Consider the following 24,752-nt stretch of genomic DNA (forward strand, 5'->3'; position numbering starts at 1 on the left):
CCACCTGCCCCTACACATCCTGCTTCAATCTGTCCTTCAGTGGACTTCAGAATAGCATCCCCAAACACCGTGCCCTCCGCCTGCTTCTTTAGAGGGCTGCTCCAAGGTGGCAGCTGAGATGGAGCAGGTAGCAGACACACGGACCTTAGGGAGTCTCTGCCACCAAGGAAGCTCCTGCCAGATGAACGTCTCCTGAACACGGTCTCTGCCATACCACCTACTCTTAAGTATGAGTCTGTATCACCTAGAAACAACATAAACATCATTGCATGTTTTGGCTAAATGCATCACGATAAAAGCTGTGACTACGTGTATAGCATGATACAGATCCGTGTGTGATGGTTTATTTGCTGCCCTTATTCCTTCTCCTTCAGGCGAAAGATACCATCGCTGCCGTACTTCGGCTGGCAGGCTCAAGTGTGCCAATCAAAAGTTTGTTTTCCAAGGTTAAATTCCAAAATGTTTTGCACAACTACAACTCTAAAGGAAAGCAAAAATTATGGATGCCCCAAAACCATGCAAAACAAAGTAAAGTAAACAACAGAATAAAACAGCTATATGAAACTTCATGTAAATACTTTCAAACATTTCTAATATTCCAAGTTTGTTTTCATCAGCTTTTTCAATTTATTCAGCCATCAACCCTAGTACTCATGGTCTTGCCCTTAATTTCCCAAGCAGTTTTCAAGAGCAGGCCATTGTGGCTTCTCAGACTTTATGCTGAAGTTTTATTTCTTGCTGGGAACAGCAGAAGCCTTTTTATTTACCTTCACATCATGAAAGGAATGGCACAGTATAGAGAATTTAGAGAAACCATCCAGAGCTGGGCATATATTTCTGAAAAGAGAGTTGCAGCAATTCCCCTGCACCCATTTATCATGCTAAACTAGACGCTTGGACCAGGTTTGCTTCTGGTTCTTTTGGGCTAGCACAGATCAAATATGACCTAAGGCAGCAGCAACAGCCGAAGGCCAATTTACGACTTAGTACCAGTGTTTTGGGGGAAGCCAGGTTTGGGGGGAGCTCCAAAGCAATGCTCCTCTTTATAACCTACACGATCAGATTTGTGGGAAACAAGTACCGGCTTGGGACCCCCAAAGAACTGCGAGGAAATCATTTGTGTGAATCTCTGCAACAAATCTGCAGAAGGAAAAGATGCAATTTTAGGACAACACAGAGGCTACATTCATTTCAGCTACTTATTTTCATCTAGAAGTAACGAAATCAGCATTTCAGTGGTGATGCAAACACCTGACACCAGAGGTGCTCACTGGCTTCTCTTGCATTAAATGAAGTCAGTACCAAAGTTGACAACTGCCTCTCTTCACTTACTCAGTAGATAGGAATAGTTTTGCATGTTTTCACACGGTTCTTGGTAATCCCCGGACTTTTAAGAGTTAGGCAGCGGGCAGCGTTTCAGACAAGACTGGCTAAAAAGCATCATTTGTAGGCAGGGGAATTCAGTCAGCCCTTTCGATCCTCTACCACTGAAGTCAGTAGGATTATTCATGTGAAGCACAATCACCCTAAAGCTGGTGTAACTGCGGTCACCTATGTGTATGTTATATACAGGCCTGCTATGAGGAATTGCTGAAGAGCACAGAGTTCAGATCCAGGCTTCAACAAGCTGTCAGGTACTCGTTTAGCCAAACCTAATCAACCCCAAGTTTGAATCTGGAGCTGAACTTGCCCGTTTTATGCATGTTAACACAGAGTTTGGGTTCAGGCTACGTTCTGAAGAAGAACATGTTGGTTTTAACACCATCCTAACCATGCACACCATCCTATAACTTCATCAGACTCTGCATCAAAGACATCCAAGTCTCTTCCAAAAACTCCTTTGGGGAAAACTGTAACATTATGGTAAAGATGTTACTGCATATGAGAGAAGACTTATAAAACCCCCAGAAAATAAATGCTGAATGCCCAATAAATACCAAGGCTGTCTCTGAATTGAAAACGTTCCAGTAGCTTACAGTAACAATTCCACTCTAACCACCACTTTATTTTTATTAAAGAAACAAAAGGAATTTCAAAAACTCTACCTAGAATCACTCGTTTCTGCCAAGCGGTTGTTCATGATGGCTAGAGCACCCACCCCAGCGGAGAAACCGTTTTGTCTCGTATTGATACAAACATTCCTGGGGTAGCCGTTGGCCGTCTCGGACAGCTGCTTTTGCAAAATGGCCAGGGAGACTTTATTGGATGCCGTAAGCTCCCGCATGGAGATCATCTCTCCGGAGAGCCTCCTCCCCTCGGTGTCGCTGTCGTACTGTCTGTCAGCATCCATCGAGATGTTATGTCGCCGCAGGCGGGCTCCTGGGGTGATGGCGTTGCGACGTCCGAGGCGGGCACTTGATTTATGGCACTTTGGGCAACATCTGCATTCGAATTTTTTCAACACCCAGTTCAAAACTTGCTTGATTACGATTGAGATGACATTAAAAAGAGAGTATATGCAACATACCCCCATTAATATAAATACGAAGTTTCCGAATCTGTATAATCCCTGATTTTGGTATGCAGCATTTTGACTGCTTACCAAATCTCCAAAGCCGATGGTGCTGAAGGTGACAAAGCAATAGTACAAGGAGTCAACGTAGTTCCATCCTTCCACGGCTGTATACATGGCAGAGGCGCAGCAGGAAAGGGTAATAGCAAAAATGCCCAGGATCAGCATCACGTGGTAAACGGATGGCTTCCACCCCACCAGGCTGCCCACCCCAGACACAGCTGGCCCCCTTCGGAAGTTGGGAGGTAGGAGACCACTTCTTCGCAGCTGTCTCTCATGGCACGCCTTCATGATGAACGCCAGCAGAGAGATAATGCGCTCCAAGAAGAGGTTGAAGAAAAGGATCGTCCCGGCACACCCAAAAAGGCCATAAACGATGAGGAATACTTTGCCAGCCACGGTTGCTGGTGTGGTCATTCCAAAACCTAAGGCAGGGAGAGAAATGGGTGACATTAATGACACGGTTCTTCATGCATAAGCTCAGGACATACGTAACTTAAGAAAGGTCCCACCTCGCTGGATGAAAGGAGTGCTACCTCTAAGTCAGCTGAGGCCAACACGAAACCCAGTTTTGTGAAGAATGAAGATGACACCAGAAAGCTCAACGAGATGACTAAAACTCAAGAGCAAGCAAAAAAATCCTCACAGAGGTGAAAGACAACAATTAACAGAGTAACACTGCTCTGTAGATGCAGGTGAAAGCATTCCTGAGCCCAAACCTCTCCGACGTGGGATGAGGTGAAGGCTCCACGCGTATGAGCCAACACAACCCGAGGGAAAGCTTAAGGGAACCCAGCATAACGCTTCTGTTATCAGGTCTGATTATATATACCATTCATGCTGAGAAGATGGAATTTTCCAGGTCTTACAACAGGGAAAAACCCCTCACCTCCCCATTATTACACATTGTTTGGAAAACAACAGCACTTTAAAGCCTTAACGAAATGCCAGCTGCGCCGAGCCCACCTGGCATCATCACAGGAGGAGGGCAGAGCCATCGGCAGGACAGCCGCACCGCGGGCCGCCTGGCAGGCTGCAGCACTGGGACCTGCTAACTACAGCAGGGAAAACACTGCTGCGCCGTTCAATAGGAAAAGCAGAGTATACAAACCCTGGAAAGATCCAGCAGCAATATTAATTCACCTCCTCTTTACAATAATTGTGTTTTGACATTACTCACACATATAATTTTAGAGGTAAGCAGTAATGCCGACGGATACTTAAATAACAGCAAAAGCGACCTTACATTTGCATGCAAATACATACAGTAAGTTTGCGCCACATTATTTCCTGATACGTTATTTTATCGGAAGGAATCACGTACATTTCACATACTATCTCAGGAAGATTCTGCTGAAACTCCGTTCTGTACATATCGCCTTTGTTCTGCTATTCTTCCCTGTAAAAACGCTTAGTGGTTCAGTCAAAAAGCATACTGATGGGATTGAGGTGCCTGCTCGTGCCCCATAAATAAATAACCACCTCTACTCTAAATTAATGGCTTGTGAAAAATCCACACGCTGGAATTTCTTTACCTTATTGTTCCATAAAAATGCTGATCAAGTAACACATCCAGGGAGGTAAATATAAACACCAGACCACATCACGGAAGTTTGCAAAGTTAAAGGAGCTACTTCTAGCATAGAGCATAATGAAATCATTAAATCCAGTTTATTATCATGATGCACCGTTAAGCACCAACAGGAAAATATTCCCTGTGTAAAATGAGTTGAGACAGCGGCTTGAAATCTATTGATTTATTTTTGTGACGGCTGTATTTTTCTGGGTAATTTACTTCTGCTCCCTTTGTGCTTCATTGATACAAAATTTTGCATTTGTTGACAAAAGAGTGTAAACGCTGGTGACAAGTAAACTTGGAAATAGCTTTTCAATGACATGAAGGTGCACAGGGGAAGAGGTGGTCCTGCTTTCAGAACTGATCTGGCACGCTTGGGAACAGCCGTGGGCCAGCAATTTGGACTACACTGCATCAGCAGCACCTTCACAGCAGAAATAGTCTTCTCTGTAAAAGACAGTGAAAAATGTGCACAGCATTATCAGAAAATAAAAAATTGCCAAAGAGGTCATGAGATTTTGTTCTGGACCCACGGTCTCTCCATTTTGTCGTGCTAAAAGGCCACCTTTGAGCAGACCTCGTGAGACCTGCCTTGGGGTCCCGGGCTTAGCGTGGGTGACTGGGCAGCTCTTCCCAGCGCCTCCTCTGTGGGGTGAAGCTGTTCCCTGGGCTGGGCTGGCTGCTGGCAGCAGCCTCCTCGTTTGATGATGAATATCCATCCACTGGAGCCTCATCCTCAGGAGGAGCCGGGGAGCCTGCCGCCGTTGCCAGCTAGGGATGCACAGCCAGCTAGTTACGGAGAAGGCATCTGTTCGCCCATGCCTTGTCAGCAAAGCATTTCAACATGTGCTTCACAGCAAGCATGTGAACGTCACCCTCAAAATAAATGGGTTTATTGTCACACATATGGCTAGACGCTTTTATTAATTGCAAAAAAAAAAAAAAAAAAAAAAGAGAGAGAGTAACAGTCTGGATCAAGCTGTAAATGCACTCGCACTTTTTAGTATTTTCTGATGATCATTCAAGAGGCGGGGAAGTTTTATAATTTTGATGCATCTTTTTTAAAGCAGGATTTTCTGAAGCATCATCACTTTACCAAAATTCAGTATGTAGCCATGCAAGGTGAAAGGACCCAGCACAGCACTGCGAGTGCTGAGAAATATGCCCGGCAGGCAAACACAGTAACTTCAGGTCGACAGCTGGCGGGCAGAAGTGCGCGCAGGTACTCGTCGTCCAGGGTCCTCCTTTGTGAGCTGTGTTTGTCCCTTCGGCATCACACGGACCACGAGGGGGTTATCCCTGGTATGTTCTGTACCACACCGCTGAGCTCAGCCCTTGCTCAAGGCTAAGTCATGACGCCTGGATGAAACAAATTCATCCAGAACTGCCTGTGCTTTTGAGACAACAAAAGGGAAGCAGCACAGCAGAGCTTTGCATTTTTCACGGCCCTGACACGTATTGTACAGGAACCTTGGGGTTGGTTCTGTGTGGCTCAGACACAAGTATTTCCACCCCCGCCATGCTAATTCTGACCCACTCTGAGCCACCGCTTCAGATACCAGCTCTGTGGCAGCATTAATTTCAGCTGATACTTCTCCCCCTACAAACAGAATTAGTACAGATGAGTTGATAAAACTTCTAAAATAACATTTATCCCTTGGCAGCCTCTCATAGGTAAGTGCTGGCACTTAATGAGTCCCTCATCCCGACTTGCACAACAGGTTTTGTGGTTGCCACTCTGATCACCTGGATTTTTAATTTACTGTAGCTGGTGATGGATTTAAGAGGTAGTGCAACTGGACAAACTTGTGATACGCTGCCTGTCGCTCTTGCTTTCTTTTCTTTTACCCATTTTCTTACGGGGAAAAGAGATGGGTGATGCCAGAATGCAAAAAGGAATATCAGCTTCAGTACCTGTGAGCTCTTCTCTCCGGCCGGCTGGGTTTGGCTACTACCTTGTCTCACCATATTTTGAGATTAAAGGGGGTGGCAGACAGAACACAGATAAACCAAGAGCAACTAATTCTGTTTCATGTCTGTTCCACACTTGCTTTACTGTCATGGCTTTCCAATAGTCTTGGTCGGTCTATTATTGACTAACACATATACCATACCGTATCAAGGAACAATGAGCATGTATTTACCCAGAGATGGAGGAAAGTTTTGGTCACCTCAAAAACTGAACACAAGGAAGTCTTCCAGCCTTTTACCACGGCACAGTGTGTCCCTGCCTCTTTCAGCCAGCCTCTCTGCTCTTCCCATGCAGGCGTAGTGCCAGGGGACACGGCTCCCCCAGCAGCTCAGCACAAGCGGGCTGTCATTCCAAACCCTGGAGCGTGACAGCACTTCGGTCATGAAAGCAGCATCACCTCTGTATCACTACATAACTATAATGCAGGTATATTTAAAGGAACGAAAAGAAACTAAAATGGTTGAACCTAACTTTTAAAAATTTGGATTCTCAGAAATAAACAAAACCCCCTCTCTACAACCAGAACACTGCTTCTAGAGGGAATGAAGTTCTTGCAGCACAAAGATTAAGCTCTTACAGGGCTGGTCCCAAGAGATGGGCATTACAGAGCACAGATAAACTAAGAGCAACTAATTCTGTTTCGTGTCTGTTCCACACTTGCTTTACTTCATGGCTTTCCAATAGTCTTGGTTGGTCTTTACTGACTAACACATATACCATACCGTACCAAGGAACAAGACATCCTATTCTGAATTCCACGTTCGTGTTCTGGTGCTCCCCTCAATCTCTTCTCCACCTGTTAGCATTTCATCATTATTGCCCCTGGTCCAGTCATACCTGTGATTTTCACAACTACCTCTCATTTATTCTGCAGCTCCTTACCACCCAACATCCAGAAACAGTTGCCTTGGATACAGGGTCACAGCTCAGAGCCAACAAAACCGCCGCAGATGGAAACCTTCTGCTGCATCCAGTGCTTTTGCCCAAGGAGTGAGAATACTACAAAGGTGTTCTTCCACCTGGCTTTGCTATTTCAGACTACAAATGAACAACTAACTTTCCCTTTAACATCTTTGCCAGCCTGCTTTATTAAAATACCACCCCACTTTGGGTTGAAACGGTAAATTTATTTAGAGCTTTTCCATTGCCAGAGCCTTTAATATCAACGATGCTGTACAATCACTTTTGATCTTATTTAGATTACTATCTGGAGACAGAGCTCCTCAACAGTAGCCCCTGTCCAGCACTGTGTGCATTAAGACCCTTTAAATCAGACACATGTTACACCTGAAGACATGAGGTAGCACTGCAGGTTTTGGGGGTGCTCTCACAGGTATCACACACAAGCTGGCAGTCCTTGGTAATCCCTGTACTGGAGCAGATATTTCATGGAGAAAATACTGAGTGACTATGCAGCTAAGGACAGGCTCCCATAATCAATCAATCCATCAATCAATCAATCAATCTAATCTCTCGATGCACCCATCCTTGGTAATACATATACCACTTCAAGTTGAATAAGCTGGCTGTTTCTGGCATTTCCCAACTTTAATTTCCTAACTGTAATTTTAATAACATTCTTTTAATATGGATTATTCTCCCCAAAGCCTACAGTAAATAGGTGGTCAGAGGTCTTGTAAATTCGCTTTGTAAACCAGGGTGGACTAAACCAGGTCTTTTTTCCCCTGAACTCCTCTGACTGTTCAGTACTCAAAAACATTCATGCATGCAACCAGTCCACCAGAGACTGTGGGGAAAGGTGCCCACCAGTCTATTCTGTGACCTGAAAGAGCACCACAATAAACGCAATGGATGTATTTAAAAACCATCCAGGTCACTGCTGTTGCTCCTTGTTACATCTCCACCGGTGAAATATTAGTCAGGTGTTGGAGACAACTGCTACTCAAAGGAGCCACGCTGGCAGAACAGAGCCCGGAGGTGATTAATTGAACATTAAGGAGTTCCCAGGAGCTGCTTGGATTATTAAAGGCTTTCCACAGCACCAATTTTATCCTGTTTAAACACAGCTGTGATCGGGTTACTGGTTATCCTAAGCGCTGCTACGTGGAGCATCAGGGAACACCTCAGCATCAGAATCACCATCCAGAATCAATCCCCAGAATCAAACAACAAAACACCTCATCCAGAATTAATCACCCTCAGCATTTCTCTGCTGGCTGTGATTTAAACCACAGCCTAAAAGGCCATGGCCACATCTTCATTCCTCTTTAAAGTACATTGTTTCTTGAAAGACTTAATAGAATTGTCAGCCTAAAATAACGTACGTTTCCTTGGGGGGGAAAAAAAAAGTTATTAAACTGGCAGCCATGACATTAAATAACTGAAAGGTAAAGATAATAAATGGTTGTTGGCTACCAGGTGCATGTGAAGGGTATAACAAGAGCCCAAGATGTAACAATATTTTTCCGTAGAGGGGAATGACAAAGATGAACCTAAAATTATGCCACCAGTGACTTGGGTGAGGATGAGAGACAGGGCTGGAGAGCAGCGCCTTGTCCCCTGGGCTGGAGAGCAGCGCCTTGTCCCCAGGGCTGGGAGGCAGTGGGGCAGCTCTGGCAGACCAGGGATGCTGGGACTCGCCAGCCCCTCCAGCAACCTGTGATTTCTGCTTGTGGTCTGTGCTCCCGTGGGCATCCCTTGGGAGCAGCAGGATGCCACGAGGGGCAGGAGGCACCTGCAACAGGGAGCAATGTGATGGAGGGGGCTGTGGAGGTAACCAGAGGTGCTGGTGGCTGTGAGCCTGGCACCGAAGAGGGGACTTGGGTGCTCTGGAGAGGAAATTTGGAGGGGAGAAGGTGGTGAAGCATCTCCTCTGCTAGAAAGGTGATGGGGGGGTGGCTGGAGGCTAAGAAGCTGCAAGGAAACCACTGTCTTGTGAAACCCCCTGCAGATGGGAACATGAAGCCTGACTCCAGGTGTAGGGTACTCGCACACGGAGGTGTTGCCGTGTGTGGCTGACACCCAGCTGTGTCAGCAGGTAGGTGAGGAGGGGACTCCATGCCTTATGGAGATGTCATCATGCCTGACAGAGCTGGAGCAACATATTTAGGGTGAAGGATATGCCAGACCCAAGAGGAGTAAGGGTGAGGTTTCTTCTCAGAAACCTCAAATGTTACCACCTTGATGGGGTCTAAGGCGTTGGGGGTGCCCCCTCAGGTCCCCTAGGAAAGGGGAGAGGAATATGCTCCTCAAAATCTGGCTGCTCACGTATCTTTGCCTTCTCCTCCTCCTCCCAGCAGGTTTCCCAAGTGTGTTTTCCTATGCTAACACCTTCCATCTGAGCTTTCCAGGAAAGATCTTCAGTTTTCAGTGAGTACTCAGGAGGCACATTTATCATCTCAAGTGGCCTAACTTTTGTAAATTTGAGTGATAAATGATCCTTAAAAAGAGAAATGCTGGGCCTTCAGCTTCGCCAGCAGCAGCAGTACTCCTGCCCTGTTATTTACCACAAGTAGGAGAGCTTTTACTCTCAGTTGTACCACATGCCGCCCTTTCTGTGTACAGCGTGAGGAGAAAGCGTGTACCAAAGACTAAACAAGTCCACCCTTGCTCACCACTACGTGTCATTACCATAAAAATATAGCCCAATAAATACAGAAGGAGGCTGATCATCTGGTCTGGCCAAGCTGCTCTGGCACAGAACCAAGCCAAGGGAGACGCAGAAGTGTCTCTAAATCAGTTTTACGGTTCCCTGGCTGGGGCTGGCTGCTCCTCTATGCAACTTGTACAAGCAAATGGGGAAAGGCTTGTGCCAAGCCACCAGCGCTGCCAGCTGAGCAGCAGCTCCGGCCGGAGGTCTTGCTAAGCAGCCCCCCTGAAGAGGGAATACATGGGGAGGGTCACGGGCTTGAGGCTCCAAACCTTTGCCAAGCTTATGTTGGGTTTTTCTGGTTAATTCTACTGCAGCAGAGCAGATTTTCTAATGAGGGACAGGGGCCGGCTCCTAAAAGGAGACAATGGGGAATGAAGCTCCGAGAAGGAAGAAAATCAGAGGAGTATGAATTCAAACTGCACAGAGAAGAAGAAAGTCAGGACCTACGAGGTGGCGTTACTCTTGCTGACTCTCAACTGTAAAGGGATTGAGGCGTCCTGTGGCCTGACCATCTTCCTTCTCTGTCAACATACTTCCATAAACAAACTTTCTTCCAATGCTTCAGGTTATATGGCTCTTGTAAATAATATTATATATATATATAATATATAGTATATAAAAAAAATAATAATCTTCTCTGCTAAACTCTTGGGGCCAGACTCTGGTTTACAGTCCTAAAAATCAACACTGAAACTATTTCCTTCCTTTGATGCTCCCTTTCTTGGGCAAACCTTCAGCAAGATGATACTGAACTCCCTCTTGTTTGGTCAGTCGCCCTGCCCCTTGGCACGGCTGGGGTGCTCTAATGGCTCGTTAAAACTGAAAGGATACGGGTTAGTGTTGGCTAAGTTAGTGCAAAAGCACCTCACAAAGGAAGACTTCCAGAAAAAGGGGATGACAGCTGGATGCTCCTTCTTTTGGTTGCAGCCTGCCTCCTTGCGAATTGACCTCTGCTAGCCCAGAGCTGCTCTGGTGGCTGCCTCCGCACCTGACCATCGCAGGGTCCTACCTCTGGTTTGTTTTCTTTCCTTTTCCTAACAGCTGGGGACAAACACTGTGCTATAGTCTTTTCTGAAATGATGGAGGTGTTAATAATGGTAAAATATAGCCCACACGCTCCTTGGTTGCTTGAGTCAGTTATATGATGGCAGAAAACCTCTGCCTTGCACTAGAGGGTAAGTGTCTTCAAAATCTGGCACTGACAGTTGTTGGGGCCATAGCAAAGCCCTGCTCACGTTCCTGTTGTATGCAGAAGCACCAGCCCTGGCTTACCTAAGCACTGCCGAACCTCAGCTAAAACACAGCGGTCCCTGAGACAGTATCAGACAGAGGAAACATCCCTGAATGTAGAGTAACTATTTAAAAAAAATCTGCAAAACCAAAAGCATGATAACCACGAAATACGCAAATCCCATCTCAGTAACCACAGATGTACGTGAAGGTTCAGCTCATTGACCCAAGTGTGGCCAATTCCTTCCCTCTCTGGAGCCGTGTCCAATATCTGGACCCACACACTGCCACCTCCTCTGACCTGCCCACAGTCTTCATGTAGCTGATAATATGATTCAAGGTGAACAAGGTTTCCAAAGCTGATTTCTGCTGCAGTCTTACTTTTTCATCCTTTAAAGCTGCTTCCGCTCTTATTTTCCTATGTTTTCGAAAATGTGGTTTTTTTGTGTGTGTGAATAATTGTGTATCTAAGCAACACCCTAACAGAAAAAAAACTTATGCCCTCTCATTTCAAATGGAGTGTTTCAAACATTAGTATTCATACCTGCTTTTGCTGCTTACTGAAACTTGTAGTCACGTTCCAGATGCCTGAGCAGACCCAAAGTTGTGCAAAATTGTTTTTTCTGAACTGCAAGAAAATAAGAAAAATGGCATCCCCATGTTGGTATATTCTTGAGACATTTCGGGCTTCGGAAGAATACTTGCACATGTACTGCCACTCCAGCGCCGGTATATCCCATACTACTCCTCTTTTCAGGCTAAGAAATCACATTATCTGAATTTCACAAGTGATCTTGAGTGTATGTCATATCTCCCCACGTGAGAAATCTGCTAAAACAAGATGTCACTCCTGGGCTTTCTAAGCCTTATGGATGGGAAGGCTGTCAAATGGTTAAATCACTGGCTTCTCTTTTGACTGGATTAAACAACAGACTTGCAGCGTATTTTTCTTCTGCCCTGGTGCCTGTGTACGTAGGCAGGTATTCAGAGAACATCTATTTCTTGATAGCTGCCTCAGCTCGTCGGCATTACAAAGAGCTAGCCTATAAAGGTGGACCTGTAGCATAAGAAGACCCTGAACACACAAACATCTTTCCCACTTTTGGGCCTTTTTTTTCCCAAATCTCTGTATAAGCTTCTACAGTTACAATTTAATGAAAATAACTGAGAAATCTACCTTGACTTCTTAATGGCTTAAATACATCTTCATGAGTCCCTTATTTCAAAAAGTTCCAGCTGAAAGCAAAGCAGCAAATTCTCAAGTATCTTTTTGCCTGGGCAGCTCTTCTAAAATTCATTCACAAAGGCACAAAGATCTAATTTTAAGTAACTGTAATAGAAACACAGGGTGACAGGACTGCCAATAACCAGTTACTTCTCATTTTCTACTTCTGCATTAATCTTCCTTCCTTAGTTAGTATGTATCTCCCTTGACTACTTTTAAATTTAATGATACCGAACAACTTTGCCACGTTATCAAGACAGTTTTGAGCTTAAGATTTGCCTTGTCCTCACAGCTTTTCCAGTAGCAGTTTTTGTAAACGGGCAAATGATTTTATCAAACAGCTCCTTTCTGCCCCTCTCATTAAAATAACAATTTGGATTTACAAAGATCTTTACACCACAGTCATTTCCACCCCCAAAGGGCTTAAAAGCAGACTTGACTCTGTACACACCGAGCACAAAAGAGGCTGTATTTTTCGTTTATCCTCAAGAGATAAATGTATTGCTTGCACAATACTCAGTCCAAGCAAAAAGATGTCAGAATATTCAATAATGAATAACCAAAAGGATTTAATCTGCTTTTCTTTTCAATCGAAATGTACTGACTTAGTTTCTCCCCCAGTTCTTACGTGGGCAAATTCCCCCTAGTTGCTGTTTCTGCCGTGATTAAATCTTTCTGCGTAAGACTTGAGAATGAATGTGAACATTTGGCCCATCATTTCTGAAGGGGAAGAAGCTGCAGTGGCACAAGCTCAGAAAGGTTAAAATTAATTGAGGAATCACTGTGGGGATACAGTTGTCATCAAGGTATTACTGCTTTTTTCATCACTGAGTCAGAAGCACTTACTATGGATTTTCAAACACGAGCAATAGCAATGCCTCACCCATATAAGTAATCCCACATGTTAACATCAAACTGTTCAATTTCTTATCTTATTCCACTCCAAAGCTTTAATTACTTGGAAAGGCTGCTAACGCTTTGCCTCATCTAACGCAATTAGATTTAATTTTCATTCTAGTTCTCACTTAATTCAAGAGAGGTTGCATCAAAATCTTCCCAAGTCTACAGCTAGGTGTAGCACCCATTGCCATGGGCAGACCCACCGAGCTCAGGAAGATGTATTACTTAACAGGAACGACAAGTGCTGCCAACATCAGCCCTACATTTGTTTTATCCGCCTAGCGTGCCAATAAAATGAGTAAGGTAGGATTTCCTAAAGCTCTGTAGACTGGTCTACTATTGACTTCAGCAGAAGCAGGCTATTGAGGAGATATAAAATTAAACATATTTGATTTGTCTGGATTGCTAGGCAATTGCCCCTTAGATTATAATTCTGTTTGTTACTTCAGTGTTTCTATTCACAAAAGGTTTTATTATCACTTCAAAGGTTTACTGCGCTCAGGAGGACTTTCACATTTCAAACGTTCACCAGCACAAACACTTACCTCTGTCCTCACCCACCGGTCGTGCACCCAGGTACGTGCTTGGTGCTGGCACACAGTGAAAACTGTCTCTTTTGGCACAGGTAGGCAAGGCTTATCCCGATCATGGGTACCTGCTAAGTTTCCAATAATACCAAGCCATCCTTGTGCTAAAAATTACAGACAAAATGTTTCAAGATGGTTTGCTATTGCTCTAACCCTGAATTCACTATGGAAAGAGGTAAAATCCTCCTTGACTTTAACAGCTGCAACGATAAGGTAATACTAAAGAGATGACATTGTATTTTCCAGCGCAACGCCAGGAGTAGATACTGCTACACAAAGTTAATCGCCAACAGCTCTATCCCATGCTTGTTTTCCTCTTCTCTCCACGATGAAAGGCAATTAAAGCTCGCATAATAGCAAATAGTGTGCTTGCAAAGATAAAGTGTGTAAAAGTGAGAAAAAATGATGAAGTGTGTATCACCCGTGTCAAAGTGAAGACAATCGGAGAAGGAAGAAATAGACTGGAACAAGAAATGAGGGTCAATTAACGCTAGGGAGGAGGGACAGGTATGACGAGGAACAGAGTGAAACTGTAAAGCTTGACTTCTGACTTCTTTGGGAGCTATTAACTTGAAAGACTGCGAAGAAATCAAACAGATACTCAGAACTTAATCAAGCCAATAAATCATCGGTAGGGGAGGGCGTGCTAATTGGGAGGGAGGTGGCAGGAGCTGGAGAAAGGAGGAGTGCCCGGGCAAGGCGGGCGAGCAGGGAGCGCCAGGCAAGCTGCGAGAGAAGGAAAGGGGGAATATCCCCAGCAGAGCCAAGGGGGAGGGCAGCGGCAAGGGACTGGCCAGGCTCCATGGGAACACAGCCCGTAAGGTTTCAGGCAGGATTTGGATTTATGAGCCTACAGCAAACAGGGCAGCCCAGCGATTACGGTCCCGGTAACTGGTTTACAGGGAGGTCGCTTAGTAATGCAGACCGACTGGCTGGAGCCACACACGTCGCCTCTGCTGATGGAAAGCTGTCAAAGTGCTATTTTGGCCTAACAATGTTTGGTTTGCAACCGCATCTCCAAGCTCTTATAAATGCATAGGGAACCGAAACAGGGGTATTTGCTGCCCAGCAGGACTATCACTGAAGACCAAATTGAATGTGGTGCTAAGCAGGGGGTACGTGCCCACTAAGTAGACATTGCTCCTTCAATTACCCAAGCTAGAGGGACCCTGAAGGCTGCAAAAATAGAGAACCCTTGATTACAAACTCCAGTTTGTCTGTTTTAAGCAGCCAGCACACAGTAAGTCAATATAAAACGCCTCTGACTTCTGAGATGCTGGACCGTAACTCATGTGATGCTGAGCAAATTCTTTATTCCCTGATGTTACAGATGGGCTTTGTTTTTGGGTGACTGCTCCGAGATGCTGTGGTGCTTGACACCCAGTTTGGAGACCCCAGGTTTCAGTGCTCCAGCTGAGCACCCCAAACTCCACAGCCACAGCAAAAAGAAGTGCAGTTTGGTTGTCCTTGAACTAACCTCTCCAGCTGTAAAACAACGGTCTCCATTGTACTGACGGTACTGTTTTGAAACACTTGGTTTCATAGCTAGGGTCTAATACTTAAGAAACCTCTGAAACTCTTCAGATTAAGTAATCTGAGCTGGTGTGCTCCGTAGAAATCACTCCGTTTAGATGACCGAAGCACAGCAATAGCTCCATCTTCCAGGTCTGGCATAACCCTACAGGGGCAAGCAAACCTTAAGCAGTACCGAGACTGATTATAATAGTATTTTCAGGAAACTGTTTTTCTTTTAAAAAGGGATTTATTTAAAGTACTGGGGTTCCTCCCTCCCACTTTCTAGAATAAAACCCAACAAATTTCAGACCAAAATTATTTCATTGTGGCCCTTCAGCAGGGACACCCCGAAGTCATCCTTGTTGCTGTCACCTACAGGAAGGCAAGCTATGACTAAGATTACTTTTCTGCTTGGAGCACCCAACCTATGGCCACACATTTAGGAAATTCCTGTCAGTGGCACCTGAAGAAGTCAGTACTCCCATGCAGCTGCGGCAAGCAGAAAACATTGCATGGTGCCAGGTCTTCACCTGAGGGAAAATCACTGTAGGATCACTTCTCTCCACAGAAAAATGCTGACAGTTGACCTGCTGGCCTCTGAGCCTCTTGCTGTTCTTTATCAAGAATACCCAAGTGAGAAAATAACTTTCACCAACCCACCGGCACATTGATCAAAACATAACACACACCGAAGGAATCGGATCTGGCTGCAGCAGACTAAGCTGAAACTCCTGCTGGCTGCAGACCGCATCTGGGATGGCAAAGACAAATAACCTGACACTGCAGCCTAATAATACTGCTCGCTCTTCCAACTGCTTCCTCGCTTGTTTTTTGTTTCGTTATTTTTTAACTTCAAAAAGGTCAGCTCTGGAGGCAACTGCCCCCTAATGCGAATCTGCAAAAGCTGCCTGTACGAGCCTCAGAGAACTGCAGAGCCCTGATGGAGCGTAACGCTGCTGCCGCTGAGGTGCACACGCTGGTTTGTCACTTTTTGGTTTGTCTTGGCCGTACAGACACTGAAAGTGCACTCATGGAGAGCAGAGCCAGAACCTTCCCCAGCCGCAGCTCAGATTCATATCCTGAAATACAACAGTGAAGAAGACAGGGCAAATATATTTTCCCCTTAAAGCCTTCAGACCATCTCGGTTATTTGTGGAATTTCTTGCCAAATTACCGTGTGAAGTGGCTGCTCTCAGGCAGGCTCACAGCACTGCAGTCCAACACCTGACCGCGCACGTGCTGAGCTGCCCCACTGTCTTCTGCACATCGTTGCTATCGCATTATCGCCTTCAGCACGTCTGGACCTTCAGATTTTCTCAAAAGACTATGACCCAGAGCCAGAGGATATTTTACAAGTGCGTGGCGGTGGTGCCTAGGCTGTGGAGCACAAGCAGAAATGATGTGCTGGGTGTGCCAGGTCCCTACAGAGGACCCAGGGAAGAGGGTCGAATCCAGCTGCCACCCTGAGCAAGGAAAGCAAGGCAGCTGCTGGGAGCTAGTTAGCTGGAAATAAAAAAATACCAAATGTTATGTCTCCCATTATGTGGCCTTTTTTCATGTGGTTTCAGAGCTCTGCTTCTCATCTCACCACAGAGCTGTGCCTTAGCTCTGTGAGACAGGAGCAGAGCATGCCCCATCCCTTCGCGAATACTGAGCCATTTCACAGGATACCTCAGGGATAAGGGAAGGATGAACGGTCCTGTGCTCTGAACACCCGTAACCCTTGCACAGCCGGGCAGGGACAGAACTTTGCGTCTTTTCTTCCCTGGGGTCCTTCTCAAGCACCTATAACCCAGACACATTCCATCCCCAAAAAATCCACCCACAGTAAGGGTGCTTTTTAAAAATATTATGTTGAAAAATCACTTTTACATGTTGGAGTACTTCTTTTGACCTCAATTTTTAATGCCCAGTATGGATTTCTATAAAGCGATTGTATCACTTGATTTTTGAAAACATCCTTACACATACAAAGCTTAAAATCCAAATTTACTAAGTCAATGCCTTGATATGTTTTACTAGATAGGCATCTCATGTTTATTCTAACATTTGAGAGAGAAAAATCTGGGTACAGAGTCTAGACTCGTGGGTTGAACCAGAACTCCAGAGCTTCGGGCATCCCAGAGCTGCCTTATGCACTAGGCAGAATGAATTGGTGCCACCAGAGCATGGGGGAAGCTAGGATGGATGCTGCTGCACTCCGCAGCATTTTACCACGGAGAAAACTGGTCCGAGTGCTGCTTTGCTTGTGCTGGGAACTATCTGTGATTTGCATTTGGGGAAGGAAGGAAAAAACTCAAGTGAAAATGAAGGTACTGCCAGTCAGACCCATGAATCAAGAACACATTTCACCGAGCTGCTCCTTAAAGAATGAGAACAAATTAATAATAATAATTGCCTATAAAAAAATACCTTTTGGAGTGCAAAATCATGACTGAATAAATGGTATAGACTGACAGCAGGAAGGCAGAAATTGGACTGAAGAGTTTTCTTAAATAGCTCTGAAAATTGAGATGTCTAGTGAAAAATAGACTCAGTGTTTCATTATTCAACCACAAATGCAAATGTGTTCAACCAAACAATGCAAAAATAAAAAACTGAATGCCCAGAGTGCTATCAAGAGTGCTTTATGGACTGCAAGCCACCACTTTGTGGGCTGTTCAGGAAGATGCTTTAAGATCAGGCTTAACATTTCATTTTAACTCTCCCTCGTTTCTTAAAGACCCCACTAAGGTGTTTCCCACCCAGAGGGTTTGTTTGCCTCCCTGTGTGACTAGGGAAGATGCAGAACTGCAGCCAGGGAAGTAGAGGAGACAAAGCACCTAACAAAGGGGAGCTGCTCGGCTCTGCAAAGGCCCTGCTCAAGGAGGGTGGATGGCGCAGCTTGCTCCAAGCCTGACAGTACCTAACCCTTGTGTTCACGGAGGGATGGAGAACTGGAGCCCCCTCCCCCTGTTCGGCTTACACAAACCCAGGAAAACTTGCAGCACTGTCCCCAGGTGACAGTATTTCATATCTATATAGGTACATTCATATATATACATATGAATGATTTAGTAGCTTTATTAAACCCAGGGAGAGCAGAGTGAGGACTCGAAAAGACCAGCGAGTTTTCTGTGAGTTGGAATCCTCTACAGATCAGAGGCTGAGTAACCTGCGGGTGATCTACCCTTGACAGACATGGTGTCTACTTGCTGTTTGTTAAGCAATGAGTAAGAAACCCTTCCGATGCGTCACTAGGAGCGTGTTTAGCTGGAGTAATAAAGTTGCTTTGACACATGTAACTGCTGAAGTTGTTGAGGAAGGCAAGCTGTTTTGACTGTAGATGTTCTTGGTGCGGCTGAGTAAAGACAGCATTCTCCTTGTGAATTAAGTGTGATGTGAAGGCAAGTGAAACCGCTCTGAACCAGGCTAATATGGTACGTGAGCAGACGGCGGCATCAAAGGCAGCCCAGGTAGGCAGGTACATCAGTGAGCTAGCTGGGAGGGAACAAAGGGACCACGAAAGAATGGCTCTGGAACCGCTGCCCCAGGTGACATTCTGATGCCTACCATTTGGTTTCACCCATGCTGGGACTGTGAGCAAGACAGCTTTGTCCATGTTTCATTAAGAGTACGGCTTTTGGGTTTTAGTGGGACAAATAGTTAATTTGCTGGGGTTTTTTGCTTTTGCCGGGCAAGCACAGCCGCCAGTAATAACTGAATACAACTGTGCGGCAGAAGAAACCTTGCCTGTGGAGAAGCAGCTAGGCTGAGCTCACCGTGGGCTTTGCCTCTCTGCAAGCTGCAGCAGCTTGAAGAGGCAAGTGAGGAGAAGCGCTGAGGTGGGGGCAGCAGTTCTTCATCTGCCAGAGCTGCACATGTAGCTACTAAGAGCTATGCCAGGATGGGGTGCAGGAGCCTTGGGATGCCGGTACTCCAGGAGAAACTACTCCTGCTGGCATGTGCCCTCAGCACAGCGGCTCTGCCATGGCCTTCGCTGAGCCCCAAGGCACGACTCCTGCTGCTGCATCTCCTCACTCAGAGCCAAACCTTGCTCTGCAGCAGGCTCGCTGAACTCACGCAAAGTACTGTAAGCAATCGAGGAGTAAGCACTAGCAGGTAGTATGCCAAGAGAAGGTACTGCTCAGGGGAACACTTGGCAGAATCTGGCCTTTGTTGTAGTCGGGGGAAAACAAGCTTCAGCCTCCATCTCTTGTGGGAGAGATCTTGACATTGTTGACTATAAAGGAAGAGCGGTGCCCTGGGCTGTGCTACAGGAATATGAGAAACACAGTCCCTGCTCCAGCCATTTACACCTGTCAAGATAGCCAAAAACCTTGCTGAGCTGCTCATCCCCTCAGCCCAGGTAAGGCAACAAAGTGGAGATGCAAACAAATGCTTGCAAATGAAGAGGCAGCATTTTACATTTCAATAAGGACAGAGAGGAGAAGCCAGGGCTGGGGCAGGAGTGCACAGATCTGCCTTCACACACCACCTGAAGATTCTCTGTTTTCTACAGCAGGTGTAAGGAAAGAGTAGATTTGTTAATACACGGACTTTTTTTTCTCCATCCATTCAGGTCAGTCATAATAATCTCTTAAAAATATATGCTTTTGTGATGAAGAAGGCCTAACAACTAAAACGGTGTTTTAATGACTGTAATATTTATTGTACTTGAAAGGGAAAAGTTAACTGAATTATTCAATGCAAAAAGTAACAATACCCGACAACATTGCTGTAGTCACCATCACGACTCTATTATACAGATTAGTCACTATTGATAAAACATTTTCCAAACCTAATGAATGTAAGTGCAATAATTTCTTCCTCTCTAATAAAAGGAAGGCATGGCATTTATGCTCAGAAGCCCCTGGCAGAGAGAGAAAATCGTTAAGACCTTGTGTTCGCAGGGATGGGATTTCTCAAGCAATACCCTGAGAGCAGCAGACAGCCGCAGCTTTACTTCCAAGTAAATCTCTCACACGGCAGTTTTTAACGGTGCTTTTAGAGTAAAAACCTGGCAATTTTAGAGTAAAAAAAAATTCCTCCCCCCAAAACTCACCATTTCCTCATAAAGCGAGGTTCTTCCTAAACACCTATCTGATACGGGTACCTGCAGCCAGCTGTCACCAACGATGTACTGAGAACGTACATTATGGTACAGCTAGAAGACAAGCGGCTGCGTGTAGATTATGTCTTTACATATACATCTTAACTATGTCAGCAATGAAAACCAGCACCAAGTTCAGCGATCAGGCAACGGCGAAAGCCTGGCTACCGCTTCAGCATCTCCAGTAGCCCGCTGGCTACCAGCCCCCGGGGCCGCCTCTCTGCTAAGGAGCCGCTGACCGTGTGGCGCACCCGCTGCGGGCAGGGAGGGAGGGCAGCGCGGGCGGGCAGCGCGGGCAGGGAGGGCAGCGCGGGGGGCGCCCACGACCCAGTCCGTTCGCTCCTTCGGGCCGGCCGAAGCCCACCCGTGCCGCCACCCAGCCGGCAGCAAAAGTTTGCTGGGCGGGGGACACGGGGCTCCCGCCGCCGCCGGGCCGGGACAGCGGCTACCGCGCCAGCCAGCGGTCCCACGGCCCCGGCGGGCTCCGTGCAGCGGGGCGGGGGGGGACCGCGACCCCCGCGGGGTGCGGGGTGAGCGGGGACAGGGACCCGGCCCCCCCGCTCCGCGACTGCCAGGCCCCCGGTTGCCACGGCAACGCGGCAGCGCCTCTCCCCAAACTTTGGTCGCTATAACGACCGGCGCGGGGCCGCGGCCGCGGCACCCCCCGGCGGCCCCGCTCACCTATGGTGGAGACGACGGTGCCCACGAAGTAGAAGGCGCCGGGGAAATCCCAGCGCGGCCGCAGGGCGTCGACGCGGATGCCCGCGGCCATGGCCGCCTCGTAGCTCCGCAGGAAGACGCGCAGCTCCGGCAGGCTGATGTTGAAGATGCGGCTGAAGTTGTGCAGGGTCCGGTTCCAGCGGAGCTGCGCCGCCGCCTCCGACGGGCTCTCGAGGGCCGAGAAGACGGTGGCGCCGGCGCTCAGGTACGCCGCGATGAGGGCGGCCAGCAGCAGGAACCGCCCGTTGTCCTCGTTGAGGGGCGCCAGGCGCCGCCGGCGGCAGGAGCCCGCCGCCCCCCGCGGGGGCATCATCCGGTGCGCGGCGCTGCGGGCGCGGCGGGCGGCGGGCGGCCCCCGGCGGGGGGCGCGGGCATGGGGCGGCGCGGCGCGGAGCCCGGCGCGGCGGCGGCTTCGCTGCAGGGGCCGCGGCTCTGAGTCATCCCCCGGCGGGGCTGCCCGGCCGGCTGGCGGAGGCGCCCCGGGGCCGCCGCTCTCGCCCGCCCGCCCTCAGCCCGACGCCCCTCGCCCGCGGGGCCGGGGGGCTGCTGCGGCGCGGCCCGCCCCGGCCGGCTGGCTCTGGCCATGCGGGGCGGCGGCGGCGGCCCCGCCGCGGGGGAGACCGCCGCGGGGAGGCGGAGGCGGAGGCTCCGCTCGGCGCCCGGCCGACGGCGGGCGGAGGGCGGGAGCGTGCGGCGCGGCCCCCGGCAGCCGCGGCCCCGGCGCGAAAGGCCCCCCCGGCCCCGCTGCCGCCGCCGCCCGCCCGGGCCGGGGAGCCGCCGCCGGTGCCGCGCCCCCGGGGGGCCGCCCGCAGCCCGGGACGGGGGAGGGACGGGGCGGAGCGGGGCGGCCCTGCCCTGCCCTCCCCTGCCCGCTGCTCTCCCCTGCCTTGCCTTGCCCTCCCCCTTGCCTTGCCTTGCCCTGCCCTGCCCTCCCCTCCCCTGCCCGCTGCTCTCCCCTGCCCGCTGCTCTCCCCTGCCTTGGCTTGCCCTGCCCTGCCCACTGCCCTCCCCTGCCTTGCCCTGCTCCCTGCTCTGGCCTCCCCTGCCTTACCCTGCCCTGCCCGCTTCGCTCCCCTGCCCGCTGCCCTCCCCTGCCTTGCCCTGCCCGCTGCTCCCCTGGTCTCTGCTGCCCACTGCGGCCCCGGACGGCTGCCGCCCCCCTTGCCGTTGCCTTGCTGTTGCGGAGGTTTTTAGCTTTAAAACCTTTTCTCTATGCCCGGTGCCAAGTGAGGTGGTTTTGAGGGAGCTAGCGGTGGTCGGTGGAGGGCTAATTAATTAATTGCAGCCATTTCTAGGTGTACCGATTGTTGTTTCTGCTCTGACTCCAGTTTCTGGGCTGCACAAAGTTGGACCCAAGAAAATGACACATTTTGGTTTCGGTGCCAAACGCCCATTCAATCATAGCTAGCATCTGAAAGGTGATTTTTTTTCCCCCTAAGCCGGTGGATTCTTTCTTCGCTGTTTGGCTTGGAACAAACACTACAGCCGTTCTTATCCATTAGGCTGCAGTAAGAACTGCAGTCCTTTCCTGAGAGACTTGTAGTAAATAATAACATTTGTATTATTTTTTTTTAAAAGAGAATTCACACTGATAAAGTATTGCAAAGAGGATGGGAGTGATGCCAGTCCTGAAAATGTGTGTGCAGGGGATGATAACATGTAGGAAAGGTCTGGGCTTTGAAGAGCAAATTCTCCCCGCAATTTGCAGCTGCCAGTGTCAGTCCTGCCTGGACAGGAGTTTGTTCCCTGGTTTATGTTGGTTTTAACCTAGGTTTCATATTTTTAATACAGGAGAATCCTTTCTGCCTCTAGGTAGATACTTGGTGCCTTCTAGCAAGATGGATATTTACCGTCACTAGGACTTCTCCGTAGCTGTTCTTCACACATTTATTTCTTATTTTGGATCTGAGATATTTTGCTCTACCCTGAGATACCATGTTACTGGCAGTTATCTTCTGGCCACAGCCCTAACGGGAGAATTGCCTCCCTTCCTAACACACTGCTCATACTCCCCAGGTGAAGAAAATACCTTGGGTTTACACCTGTGCTTCCTAGGAAAAGACCGCAGCTAAAATGCAACAACTTAGTTTACGAAGTACTGGAACGTCATGTTTTGATAGCCGCTAACATGTTTAAACATTGCTTTTTGCTGTTGTTGCTTTTGTGCCAAAGCTTTTTGTTTAGTAGAGGTGGAAGGAAAGCATCCAGAAGTGTCAAAGGAGATTTCCAATCTCTCGGTGTGCTCAAGGCGACCCGTACCACATGCAACCCTTAAGAGAAAAAGCAGCTCCTATTTCAAAATGTCAGTTGTGTCCCATTATAAATACTAAAAGGAAATAAAAATAAAATAATTAAACCAATAAATCACAAACCCAATAGCTGTAGGAAGTAATAGCAGATCTTGAACAAAAGAAGCAGGGGGCAAAAAAAAAAAGAGAAAGTATATCAGACCTAATCAAAAGCCCATTGAAACGAGAGGGCAGTCTCCCATGGATAGTCAAGGAGTTAATATAATAGGTCAGATACGGACCATTTAGTGCCAATGGCTATAGTTAGAAATAAATTTCTACTCCAGTAATCCAGGAATGATAATATGCAATCCACTGTGTCGCATGCTGTAAACCTAAGCTAATTTACCTGAATACATGGGAATTATGTTGCTGCAGCTGGATATTGGGGGTTGGATTCCTGGTATTTTTGTGTTTGCAGGGAAATAACACTGTTTGTGGTTTGTTGGTTTTTGTTGGGTTTTTTTTTTTGCCTATTGAAAACATTTTAAAATGAGGGTCCAGTTCTCTGGAGCGCTCAGCAATTTCACCTACTATGAAAGGCCAGTGATGTTTTTAGTGGGAAGGTGGTTAGAAAAGTTTGTGTAACTCATGTTCACACGGTGCCATGTGTTGTCCCCTCTTGGGTGACGGGTGGACCATAGATGGAGACTGACAAATTGACTGTTTCCTTGGGTGCCGTGACTGAGTCTTTTCCAGGCAGTAAAAGCTGACTGACTCTGGAGTCTGTGATGTCCTGCCTGGGAAAGGATGACGCTGGTGGGATGCTGATTAGCTTGAAGAACCATGTAACAGGTACACAAGTATACCAGTAACTTTCCATGAAGAAAAAAAAAAGCTAAGTTGAAGCAGCAAGGAACACGGTTTAGCTGCTTCAGCATGGACAAGACAATATTTCAAGCATCACCGAATCATGGTTTCTAAGAATTAGAGCTGTTGACAGATTTTCAAAATGTTTTGACAACTCATTTCACTAAGATTTTTTTACTTAGAGTCTTGAAAATTTGTCACCATTTTGCAAAAATACTGCATTTTTTTGTGGTTGTAAAGCTAGGGGGGAAAAAAAAGAAATGTCCACCTATTTTTTTCATTATAGTCTTGCTGAAAAGTCCTTTGCAAAGTAACTAACTCCTGGAAAAATTCCATTAGCTGGATACAGACCCTCCACAGCTACAGGACTTTGGCTTAAAGGAAGGTCAGGGGTTTGATTGATCTGATCCAGACACCAGTTTGTTTGAGGAGACGTCCTGAAGCTGCTGCTGCATCTCTGCTTGGGGAAAACTCCTAAAGGCTGTCATTTGGTTAAATGAATGATGTTTTTATAAGCTTACTTGAATAACTGAATCAAATCTCTAAGCATCTGGCAAAAATATCACTGTCTTTAAAACCATTTGCCTGGGATTTTTTTTTAAAAGCTGATGCTGGTCAAGTGTGAATCGGGTTTTATGCTAAAGTTGGACCTGTGCGCTGTGGGCGTGTTGTGTGCATGGTGCCAGCCGTTTTGTTTGCCAGGAGGCCAGTG

The 24,752-nt window shown here is 47.4% G+C and overlaps 1 protein-coding gene across 1 annotated transcript; it reads right to left on the reverse strand.

Annotated features, from left to right (window-relative positions):
• Positions 1-1,990: 1,990 nt before the first annotated feature.
• KCNK12 (potassium two pore domain channel subfamily K member 12) lies at positions 1,991-21,753 on the reverse strand. The gene is made up of 2 exons (XM_055816578.1): positions 20,904-21,753; positions 1,991-2,937 (listed from the first exon to the last, which is right to left on the reverse strand). Exons 1-2 carry the CDS (start codon positions 21,253-21,255, stop codon positions 2,042-2,044), a joined length of 1,248 nt encoding a protein of 415 aa, XP_055672553.1. The 5' UTR covers positions 21,256-21,753; the 3' UTR covers positions 1,991-2,041.
• Between the last annotated feature and the right edge of the window lie 2,999 nt (positions 21,754-24,752).

The sequence above is a fragment of the Falco peregrinus genome, chromosome 11 (assembly GCF_023634155.1).
Source record: "Falco peregrinus isolate bFalPer1 chromosome 11, bFalPer1.pri, whole genome shotgun sequence".
NCBI lineage: Eukaryota > Metazoa > Chordata > Aves > Falconiformes > Falconidae > Falco > Falco peregrinus.